The following is a 12,456-nucleotide window of genomic DNA, read 5'->3' on the forward strand; positions in this document are numbered from 1 at the left end:
TTTGGGATTGTTGTTTTGTTATTTCTGGTATTTGCCCCTGGTGGATGAGGCTGGACTAGAGGCTTATGCAGATTTCCTGGCAGGAGGAACTAGTGCCTGCCCACTGTTGGGTGAGGCTTGGTCCTGGACCTCGGCAGGAGGAGGGGTGGGGTAGGGGAAGGCTCTGTCTAGAGGCCTTTGTGGCTCAGGAAGTCTGCTGATGGGTGGGGCTGTGTTCCCACCCTGTATGTTGTTCAGCCTGAGGCTACCCAGTCTTTAAGCCTACAGGCTGTTGGGTGGGGCTGGGTCTTGGTGCTAATGATCAAATCAAGATGTCAGCCTCCAGGAAAGCTCATGTAGGTGAACACTCCTGGAATGTCCACCACCAGCTTTTGTGTCCCCTGGGTGAGCTGCAGCCATTCCCTGTCTCCCCAGGAGACCCTCCAAAACCAGCAGGCAGGCCTGGCCCAGGTTCCTATGAAATCACTGCCTCTGCTTTTGGACTCAAGATTCTATGTATGCTTCCCAAGAGAGTGAAGTTCTGTTTCCCCTAGTCCCATGGGGCTCCTGGAGTTAAGCCCCACTGGCCTTCAAAACCAGATGTCCTGGGATCTCCTCCTCCGAAAGCCAGAACCCCGGGCTGGGGAGCCTGACGTGGGGCTTAGAACTCTCACTCCTGTGGGAGGGCCTCTCTGATTTAATTATTCTTCAGCTTATGGACTGCCCACCTGGTGGGGTATGGTGCCCAATTATATCACGAGCACGCCCCTCCTACCATCCTGCTGTGGTTCTCTCTTTATGTTTCCAGTTGAAAGTGATCTTCTTTGCTAAGTTCCCGTCTTTTTTTCAATGGTTGTCTGGCAGTCAGTTGTGGTTTCGTTGTAGTTGTGAGGAGAGGTGAGTTCGTGGTCCTACCACTCCACCATCTTGACGGGAAATCTACCTACACATATTTGAAGTGAGTTTCCTGTGGACATCATAAAGCTGAGTCATTTTTACCCATCTTATAATCAGCGTGTTTTGACTGCATTACTTATTAATGAAATAATTGATTTGTTTGAATTCTGGTCTACCGTTTTATTATTTATTTCTGTTTTTTCTCCCTTTTGTTTCTCTTTCACCTTTCCTGCCTTTTTTGGGTTATTCATGATGTTTTTAGTATTCCATTTTAATTTATCTATTCTGAATTTGTATGTATTATTGTGTCGTCACCCTAGGAATTGCACTAAACATACTCAACTCCTCAGCATTTACTTAGAATCAATATTTTACTACTTCAGTTGAGATGTAGAACTCACATAGGTCCTTTTGTCTTCCTTCCTTTATGTTGTTTGTTATCTTCTTTATTATCTCCACGTGCATTGAAAACCTCATCAGACAATGTGATGGTTCTTGCTTTTAACTATGAAACATATTTTAAAGAATTCAAGAGGAGAGGTATAGTCTGTTTTATTTACCCAGTGTATTAGTCAGCTCAGGCTGCCATAACAAAATGCCACTAACTGTGTGGCTTGAACAACAGAAATTTATTTTGTTGCAATTCTGGAAGCTGAAGTCAAAGATCAAAGTTTCAGCATGGTCCGTTTCTTGTGAGGGCTCTCTTCCTGGCTTGTAGATGACTGTATCCTCACATCGCCTTTCCTCTGTGGGCAGAATGTAGCAAAGTCAGGGTAAGTTAATAATCGAACTGGCAAGGAAAAAAAGGGAAATTTCCAGGTGCTGGAAGTTAAGTTGGAATGGAAGACAAGCAGTGAGTGATGAGTTGGTGCTCAGATGCTGCGGTGGGGTTTTTGGTTCCAGGTACCTGCATTTGACTTGCAAATAAGCAGTGGGAGCTTTGGTTCAAGAGAGCTGAGGAAGTGGAACTGATACCCCTATAGAAATCTGGGAACCTTGTTGACCCACATCGTTAAGGAAGAGATGGACCAGAAAAGCAATCTTTCTATGAGCCAGGGAGGCTACAAGGTGCTTGTCTACCTCCCTTAGCTTGGGAGGGAAAAGAAATGGAAAACTGTTTTTCACTCTGGATTGGAGTTTGAATTTATAATATTGAGATCCCAGACTGAGAAGTTAACCTACAAACGGGGTTCCAGGCCAGTGATACTCCTGGAGTAAGACACTCAGGAGGGGTATAGCTACCACCCAGGCCATACTTAGTTACCATCAATTAAATAAACCCTGCCAAAGATGCTTTAACAATAAAAATCTAAGCACCAGGGGAACAATTCAATATAAATGAGAGTTGGAAGTTACAAATAAGAGCAAGATTAGACCAGGAACTTCAGATGATAGAACAACAATCTGAAAGAATATCTGAAATTGTCTGCTTAAAATGACTAAAGAGATAAATGGAAGATTTGAAAACATAAGAAAAAGTGAAATATTAGGAAAGAGAACAGGCAGATTTAAAGAAACAAATGAAATTTCATGAGGTTTCTTCTGTATAGTGTGGGGAACTTTGTTCAATATCTTGTAATAACCTTTAATGAAAAAGAATTTGGAAACAAATATATGTATGTATATGCATGACTGGGACATTGTGCTGTACACCAGAAATTGACACATTGTAACAGACTGTACTTCAATTAAAAAAAAAAAAGAAATTTCATGAGTGGGAAACACAACATTTGTAGTGAAAGAAATCATATGGAGAAGTTTTAGAAATGGTTAAAGAAATGAATCCTAAACTTCAAGATTCACAAGAAATAATGGAAAATGTAAAGAAAACAAATTCACAGCTAAACACATAATAGGAAATTGCAGAAAGCCAAAAGCCAAAAGAAGATCTGAAAAACCTTAAAAACAGAAACAACAACAAAAAAAAAGATTTATGGGATGACAGTTATCTTTCCTACAGATTTATCAACAGCAATAAAGAGCAGAGAAAGGATGGCATAATTTCCAAATCACTGAGGGAAAATAATTGTCTACCTAGAATTCTATATCCAGCTAAACTATCATTCAAAAGTCAAGGTGAAATAAAGACATTTTCAGAAAGTAAATGGAGTGAATGTGCTATTCAGAAAATCTTGCTGAAAGAATTACCAGTGGATATACTTCATAAAGAAGAAAATCTAGTCTAGAGTAACAGAATGGCTCCTAGAGTAATGTGATGTGAAACAAATGAGGTAAGTTAATAAAAAACAGCATCTGATCCCAAGGGCAAGGTTTTGGTAATACCAATGGTGACTGGCCGGCTAGAAGTTGTAGACTGCGATAGCATATTAGTGTTCCTGTGGCTCAGGGTTATTGCCTGTTCTTGGTGACATCACGTAAGAAATTCTCCCTGAAAATACCTATGCTTTGATGTGTCAGCCACAAATTATAGCTCCCTTTGTTGGGATAAGTATGAGGTCATAGCTGATACATAGATGCCAGATCTTGAATTGTAACATATGCCAACCTAAAAATTCTTGAACTAGGAGGACTCACCTGTTCCCTGTGTTGTGCATTTTCTGAGTGTGAAGTTCTCTGTGTTGAGAGGGCTCGGAAAAGGGCAGACTTGTGGCCAAGGCATCATGGTTTTGAGATCCAGAAGGACTCTCCTTCCCCAATTATAGAAAGTTGAATGTCCCTATGTGTTCCTTCCTGAGCCCATGTTGGTGTTTGCCAAGGAGCATCTAACATGTAAGGAAGTACAGGCTCAGGTGGGGGCCAGTGCCATGCTGAGCTTTGAGGTGGCCCAGGCCCAGATAGAGATGATGAGGTTCAAGGAGGGAAGGAAGCTCAGTTCAAGCTTGAAAGTGTGTATGGAGGCCAAGGGCTGCGCCCAGAGGCTGGTGGTGCAGCAGGTGGGCAAGGTGGATGCTAGGAAGTACAGTGGTGAGGCCAGGGACCAGAAGGTCTTCTACATGGATGTCACAGGTGGGTTACTTGAGGTCCTTCTTATGTTCCTTAAGTTAATTATTAGGGAGTTTGGGGGCTGTGGAGGTGCCACCTAGAATCCTGTTTTCTCACAAAACCTCCCAGATAGCAACTAGCAGGTATTAATTACATGCCAAGGGCCAGAGTTGATGAAGTACTTCTTGTCTTTTTACTTGTGTAAACTTCACAGCCACCTCAGGCACAGTAATTCTGATTATTCCCATTTAAGATAAAGGCACAAGGAAATTTCATAACTTGCCAAAATTCACACAGCCAGATAACTACGGAGCCAGGATCTGGGCCCAGTATTCTGGGATTATTTATTTTTCCTGTCTAAAGAACTCTCATTAGTATGTATTTTAGCAGGTCTGCTGGTGCTCTAGTGTTTTTCTGCTTGTATGGAAACATACCTATTTTGCCCTAAATTCTCAAGGCTGTTTTCTCTGGGTATCAAATCATAGTTTAGCACCACCCCCACCCCATATTAAAAAAATGCATTTTAAAGGGTTTATTCCATTGTCTTCTGGATTCCATATTTTTGAGGGGAACATCAACTGTCAGATTTATTATGTTCTCACAAGGATCATTTTTTCCCTTATCCTGTTGTTTTTAAGATACTGTTTTTTGATTTAGATTTTCAGCAGTTCATATCAATGAAATTTGGTGTGGTTTTCTTTGTATTCATACTGGTTACAGATGCAGAGCATTTTGAGTCTGTCGATTTTTGTCTTTCCTTAACCATGGAATATAGAGTATGGTTGAGGAAAGACCATAGGAAATGGTTGAGGAATGACATAGAATATGGTTTCTCACATGTGTTTCTCTCTCTAACTCTTAATTCTTTTTCTATCTCTTTTTTAGTCTTGGATATAATCTTTCAATCTATCTTCCAATTCACTAATCTTCTGTTCTTCTTTATCTAGCGTGTCGTCAAACCCTTTTATGGTGTATTTACTTTCAGTTATTGTATTTTCCAGTTTTATAATTTTCATTTGTTCAACTTCTTATAGAGTCTGTAGATTCTAGAATCTCTAGTAAAATTTTCATATTTGATCTATTTTCTTTCTTTCACATTAAAAATATTATCATGGTTGTATCCTGATCTGATAGCTGCAAAACTGATCATCTGACACCGCCTTTTTTGAAATTTCTGTTCACATTTTTGCTTGGCATGCCAGCAAATTTTCAGTTGACTGTCGGACATAGTTAGGGAAGACTTTTGAACAGGGATGATGTTATTTTACTCCAAAAACAGGATCAGCCTTTCTTTTACTGGAGAGGGAGTGAACGACAAAGAACTTTAGTCTATTCCAGGACTGCACTGGCTCAAGGCTGCACTGCAGTTTTGTTTTGTTTTGTTTTGTTTTGTTTGTTTTTAGGGGAGAGGTAATTAGGTCTATTTAATTACTTTTTTTAACGGAGGTACTGGGGATGGAACCCAGGACCTCATGCATGCTGAGCACACACTCTACCGCTTAAGCTATACCCTCCCCCTGCACTTCAGTTTTGATCAAGGCCATCTATCTTTAGTTTGCCTCTAATCCTGGGCATAATTCTCCAAAGAATTCTGCAGAGTCTTGGGTTATAGATGTGAGTCTCTTTTCACTCAGCTCTAATCTTTGTCCCTCTGGCAATGCATGATGCTGAAAACTCTGCTCCCATTTTCAGAGGTTTTCTGCTTGGCTTCTTGGACTCCTGCCCCATGCAGCTTTGGAACTCGTCAAATGTCTTGACGGGACAGCAGCTGAGTATGGAACTCAATTCTACAAGGTCTCTTTTCCCTGGAGGCTTGGCTTCTCTAACTTCGTCTCTCTGTTCACACCAGCTGTTCACAGCGTGATCGGCTTTCCTGTTTTATAGGAGCAGTCTTATGCCCAGATTTTCATTGTCATGCCATACCCAGGAGCAGCAATGTCCTGAGGGGAAAAGCAGATGCCCACTGTGGGCCCGTATCTCTGAGCAGTTCCCTGATAACCTTCCTTACTCACCGTACATGTGCCTTCAGGAGAGCCCTGGCCCTAGCTCTCATTTCCGTTAGAATGACTCCCCTCAGCTTCATCAGAGCTGCCTCCCTTTCATCACTCAGCACTTCACCTAAACATCACTCCTAAGCAAGGTTTGCTCTGACCACCAAATCTGTCACCAGTTAGTCCCTTCCAGCATGTCACTCTGTCTTATCTCATCATAGCACTCACCATAGCATTGCATCGTGGTTGTCATTTTTTTTTAACATTTTTTATTGATTTATAATCATTTTACAATGTTGTGTCAAATTCCAGTGTAGAGCACAATTTTTCAGTTATAGATGAACATATATATATTCACATTTTTTTCTCTATGAGCTACCATAAGATCTTGTATATATTTCCCTGTGCTATACAGTATAATCTTGTTTATCTGTTCTACAATTTTGAAATCCTAGTCTATCTCTCCCCACCCCCTTCCCCCTTAGCAACCACAAGTTTATATTCTATGTCTGTAAGTCTATTTCTGTTTTGTATTTATGCTTTGTTTGTTTGTTTGTTTGTTTTTTAGATTCCACATATGAGCGATCTCATATGGTATTTTTCTTTCTCTTTCTAACTTACTTCACTTAGAATGACATTCTCCAGGAGCATCCATGTTTCTGCAAATGGCGTTATGTTGTCGGTTTTTATGGCTGAGTAGTATTCCATTGTATAAATATACCACATCTTCTTTATCCAGTCACCTGTTGATGGACATTTAGGCTGTTTCCATGTCTTGGCTATTGTAAATAGTGCTGCTATGAACATTGGGGTGCAGGTGTCATCTTGAAGTAGAGTTCCTTCTGGATATATGCCCAGGAGTGGGATTCCTGGGTCATATGGCAAGTCTATTTCTAGTCTTTTGAGGAAACTCAATACTGTTTTCCACAGTGGCTGCACCAAACTGCATTCCCACCAGCAGTGAAGGAGGGTTCCCTTTTCTCCACACCCTCTCCAGCATTTGTAATTTGTGGATTTTTGAATGATGGCCATTCTGAGTGGTGTGAGGTGATACCTCATTGTACTTTTGATTTGCATTTCTCAGATAATTAGTGATATGGAGCACTTTTTCATGTGTCTATTGATCATTTGTATGTCTTCCTTGGAGAATTGCTTGTTTAGGTCTTCTGCCCATTTTTGGATTGGGTTGTTTATTTTTTTCTTATTGAGTTGTATGAGCTGCTTATATATTCTGGAGATCAAGCCTTTGTCAGTTTCACTTGCAAAAATTTTTTCCCATTCCATAGGTTGTCTTTTTGTTTTACTTATGGTTTCCTTTGCTGTGCAGAAGCTTGTAAGTTTCATTAGGTCCCATTTGTTTATTCTTGCTTTTATTTCTTCTAGGAGAAAATTTTTGAGATGTATGTCAGATAATGTTTTGCCTATATTTTCCTCTAGGAAGTTTATTGTATCTTGTCTTACGTTTAAGTTTTTGATCCATCTTGAGCTGATTTTTGTGTATGGTGTAAGGGAGTGTTCTAGCTTCATTGTTTTACATGCTGCTGTCCAGTTTTCCCAACACCATTTGCTGAAGAGACTGTCTTTATTCCATTGTATGTTCTCGCCTCCTTTGTTGACGCTTAGTTGACCAAAAGTGGTTGTCACATTTATATGTTCGTTTGTCTGTTTTTCCTTAATCGAAGATAAGATCTGTGAGGACGGAGATTATGTTATTCCCATTTCCAGCTATAGGGTAGCATTCCCAGCTACCACCGTGGTGCCTGCATATAGTGGGCCTTCCATTGAAATTAGTTGCGTTAATGATTGAATGAATGAATGAATGAATGACTGCATCTACAGCATGGAATCTCTGAAACCCTGTAGGTATTAATTTCACTTTAATGGGACATATACAAGTATTAAACATTGATGATACCAGCTGTTGTGAAGGATGTGGAGACCTGGGACTCTGACACACTGCTGGTGGGAGTGTAAGTTGGTACAACCACTTTGGCAAAAAGCCCAAAGCAGATGCTCCTATGTGCCAACAGTTCTTTGTGCCCTAAAAGATACATAACGGAATGCTCACAGCAACTTTGCACATCGTATCTCCATATTGGAAACAACCCAAATGAACCACAGGAGAAAAAGGAAAAATAAACTGTGGTGCTCATATGACAGAATCCCATACATCAATACGAAAGAACAGGCTACTGCCACATGCAGCACCACGGACAGATCTTATAGACGTTGTGTTGAGTGAAAGAAAACAGACCCAGAGGGTATATAATGTATAACTCCATTCATGTGAAATCAAAGAACAAGCAAAAGTAATGGATGGTGATAGAGGTCAGAACAGCGGTTACTTTTGGAGGGTGGTCAGTCGTGGATGGGGAGCTGCAAATGTTCTGTTTGTTGATATGTTTTGGTTACATGGGGACAGATAGGTACACCTAAACTTCACTGAGCTGTGTAAATGAATTATACACTTCACATGTGAATTATACCTGGTAAAATGTAGAATAGTTGTGGTGTTCATACTGAATGCCTGGCTCTAGGGTTACAAGAGTGAATAACCCTGCCTGCCCACAAGAGGTGACTGTCACATGGGAAAGACAAGAAACTAGCTGTGACAGATGCTAGAATAACCCTGGCCACCTTCCTTCAGCCTTAGGAATTGCTCTTGAGTCAGAACGTCAAGAAAATGTACACCTGAGGTTATGACACAGGAGACATGTGTGTAAATACAACTCTGTACCCTACTGGGCACATGACATCGCTGGCTCCAAGGAGAAAATTTACTAAACTCTGAAGCTTCGGTCTCTGTGACACAGGCTTGTATCAGTTTTGTGTCTCTGACACTGTGTGTCCCTTTCCGTGCCCAGAGCCCTCACTGGTGTTTGCCAAGGAGCAGCCGGCGCGCAGTGAAGTGCAGGCCGTGGCGGGGGCCAGTGCCACGCTGAGCTGCGAGGTGGCCCAGGCCCAGACAGAGGTGACGTGGTACAAGGACGGCAAGAAGCTGAGCTCCAGCTCCAAAGTGCGTGTGGAGGCCGCGGGCCGCACCCGGAAGCTGGTGGTGCAGCAGGCGGGCAAGGCGGACGCCGGGGAGTACAGCTGCGAGGCTGGGGGCCAGAAGGTCTCCTTCCACCTCGGCATCACAGGTCAGTTCTAGGAGGTAGTAACTTAGCCTGGTGTGGAGCTGATGGGACTGGCTTGCACCCTTGACAGACCCAGTTCTCTTTCCACTAGACTTCATCTCTCCAAGCCTTCTGTCCTCCCACCTCCCATTTTCAAACCCATGGCTGGGCCAAGAGAGGCTGAGTGAACAGGGTGGGAACAAAAGAGAGAAAGGTGTTCCTGTAAACCCCGGGAGATGTTTATACACAGTAATGCACAGTCAGAAGTTCCCAGCCTCTTCCCAGAACCTACTGGGTATTCTTTGGTGCCTGGATGTCTGGTGCTGTCTTACTTGGAGTCTGAGGTAGACCAGATGTCTTTCAGCTGCAGGTATGTGCTCCAGAGTGTACTGGCTGCTCCCAGATGCCCTCACCCAGCCACTCATGTGGGTTCACACTAGGAAGAGATGTTTGAATTTCATTAAACCAGGATAAGGGGATGTTTCTGCCACACAGTTGTATTTGGATTTACCTCAAGACTGGATTGTCAAAGTTTCAGTTCTGGACACCCTTTCCTCCTTGCACACAGACACAGAAGTTATCTGTGCACCTACACGTAGCAAAATTTAGACCCATTTTTCTTGCAATGCGTGTGCAGAGTAAAGAGACCCCCGAGGATTGGCAGACAGGTGCCTGGGATTTGCACATGTGAGGTCTGGAACTCTCTTCTTAAAGCAAGTATTGTTTTCTTTTTGTCTTCTGTTAGAACATCCAATGTCAGAGCTCCTCTCGGAGTCTGGTTTATAGATTCAGACGTGTAGAGGCGTGGCAGCTTCTCCTGTGCCAGCGTGCCTTGTTAAAGACCAGTTACTGCAGTAACAGCCCCTGGCTGGTAAAGCAGTGTTTATTTCATAGCATTTCCTAATGGTCAGTGTGTGTCTGTGTCTCCCTGGCTGGTTGTAGAGAAGGATGAGAAGTAAGTGTATTTTCCTTTTGTTAGGAGAGAGAGTCCTAATACCAAATAAATGTGGGCTGTAGTCACACACTGACTTCTCGGTGCCACCACGGGGCAGTTTGGTATTGTATCTGCATTCGGTGGTTTTTAGGTGTATATAGATATTAGAAATGTATTATATATCTTTAAAAATGGTATTTTAGGAGAATATGACAAATTATTTCCTGGCAATAAATAGGAAAGGCTTGACAAATTGATCAAATTCTTAGAAAATTCTGTAAAAAGTGACACAAGAAGCATTCGACAACTCCGATTGTCCTATAACCTTTTAAGTAACTGGAACCATAATAATAAATCTTCTCATAGAGAAAGATCTAAGCCCAGTGACTCCAGTGGTGAATTATATGAAGTCCTTTGGAAAGAAAATCCGTATCCAAAGGGTTTCATCTAGAAAATAGAAAAAGGAGACACACTGTGGTTTCTTTCCTATAGCCAGCGTAACATTGATACCAATATCTGACAAAGACAGTAATAAGAATTAAAATTACAGACCAATCTATTATGGATACCGAGGCCAAAATCTGAAATAACATATTATCGAAATCAATTGAGCCATGTATCAGGAGGAACATTGACAGCACACTGTGATGAAAGTCATAGTCCAGAAATGCAAGGCTGCGTAAACACTGGGAGCATAAGCAAAGCAGTATAATGCAGTGACGTGAGCAGGTGGAAAGGAAAAACAAAGTGATTTCCTCAGCAAACGCAGAGTAAAATAGTAGGTAAAATTTAGCAGTCTCAATACAGAAGAAATGTTTAATAAAGTTAGCATCAACCACATAAAATTCTTCACAAATTATAGATAAAATCATTCTTTCTTAATTTGATAAATGATGCCGCAGACAAACCAGCTAATCGCACACGAAAAAGCGAAAGCTTGAAAGCTTTGCCTGTGAGATGGGGAAACAGACAAGCCAACTGTCACTGCTTTTCTCCCACAGTGTACAGCACAGTTCAGAGGAAGATCAAATGAAAGATATCAAAGTGTGAAAAACACAAAAGTGGAATTTGCAGATGATATGGTTTATCCAAAAAGATAAATTATGAGACTTAATATGATAGTTGAGAAAGATTACTGGGTAAAAAAAATCAGTATGAAGAAAACACTTCTGTGTTCTCATAGTAGCAACAAACATCTGGAAAATGAAATTTTAAGAGTTCCAGTAGTGTCCAAAAATCACTTTCTAATTCCAAGCCTAATAAAAAGGTGCTGAAAGGCTCTGTGGGAGGAAGTTATTAAAAAGTTTTGAGAGACAGGCAAGAAGGCCTAAATAGTTGGGTAGAAATCGTGGGGGAATCAAAAATGTTCAATACCAATTAAAATCCAAACAAATATTTGTTTGGTGGAGGTTTTGAAAAGTGACAAGCGAATTGTCAAGACCACGTACAGTCAACACACTCTTGAAGAAGACCAAAAGGTGCGTTGTTTGCTGCATCAGATACCAAGACTGTTATAAAGCTACAGTGATGATCGAGTCTTGATGTACAGATAGATACACGGCCCGAAGGACCGGAGTAGTGGTCGCAGACACAGCCCTGCATGTAACAGATGACCACGTGTCCCTCTCACCCCCTCCTTTTTTTAAAATGTGGAATCATGCAAGCAGTGGAGGCAACGTGGTTTTAATAAATAGTACTTGGACCATTTAACCAGACAGAAGAAAGATTGGACCAGTAACTTATAACATACACAGTCAGCTTCCATAGGGTTAGAGACTGCATGCAGAGTAGAAGGGGGAACCATAAAATGCTTAGATGATAATATACATGTTTTTAATTACTTCAGGGTAAAGAGTGATTTCTTAGAGTACACGTGTGCCAACCGTAACAAAAAAAATGTGACATTAGACTGCACTAAAACTAAAGGTGTCGCTTCATCAGAAGACAGCCTAAGTCAGTGAAAAGGCAAACCACACAGATGTGGAAGGTATTTAGAACACACGTAATTGTCAGGGCTCTAGCAGTTAAATATATAAAAAGTTCCTAAAAATGAACGTACGATGGAAAATGCTACGAAATTTGGGCAAAAGCCTTAAACGGTGACATCGCAGAAGAACAAACATTGATGACCAAAAGCATCAGAAAGGGTCCTTCACTTTGTGAGTTCTCAGAAAAATGCAGAAGGTAGCCATGGGAGGCAGAGCTTCACTCCCACCAGATGGCCCACAGGGACAGAGAATAAGAGCGTGGAGCCACTTTGCCAGTGTGCACTTGTCCCGCACCATCCTGTCGGAAAGGCTTTGGCCTGTCTGGGAATGCACGCATCATGACCCCAGAGCTCTCTCCTAGAGGATTTGTGCAGACGGGACGTTTTTCACAGTGTCCTCCCCTGAAACAGACTGCATGGTGCCCTGGTGGAATGTGTAGATAAGTTGTCTTACATGTTGCTGACAAGGCAGTGACACTTCTCCAGGCCACACAGCTAGCGCATGACCTGGAGGAGTTTCCTGTCCCCCTACATTCCTGCCCATGCAGTTGTTTCCTGGTGCAGCAACTTTCATGACTTGAAGGTGAAAAATGTCCTGAATAACCTTAT

General features: G+C 41.7%; 1 protein-coding gene across 49 annotated transcripts in view; it reads left to right on the top strand.

The window, feature by feature from the left end:
• The window catches only part of OBSCN (obscurin, cytoskeletal calmodulin and titin-interacting RhoGEF), a 170,123-nt gene that overhangs the window by 17,412 nt on the left and 140,255 nt on the right, over positions 1-12,456 (top strand). For all 49 annotated transcript variants that reach the window (XM_074361106.1, XM_074361109.1, XM_074361108.1 and 46 more), the window contains exon 10: positions 8,675-8,950. In XM_074361106.1, coding sequence (XP_074217207.1) covers positions 8,675-8,950 — 276 coding nt within the window. The remainder of the gene's footprint in view (positions 1-8,674; positions 8,951-12,456) is intronic.

Source organism: Camelus bactrianus, chromosome 3, assembly GCF_048773025.1.
Source record: "Camelus bactrianus isolate YW-2024 breed Bactrian camel chromosome 3, ASM4877302v1, whole genome shotgun sequence".
In the NCBI taxonomy this organism is placed as follows: Eukaryota; Metazoa; Chordata; class Mammalia; order Artiodactyla; family Camelidae; genus Camelus; species Camelus bactrianus.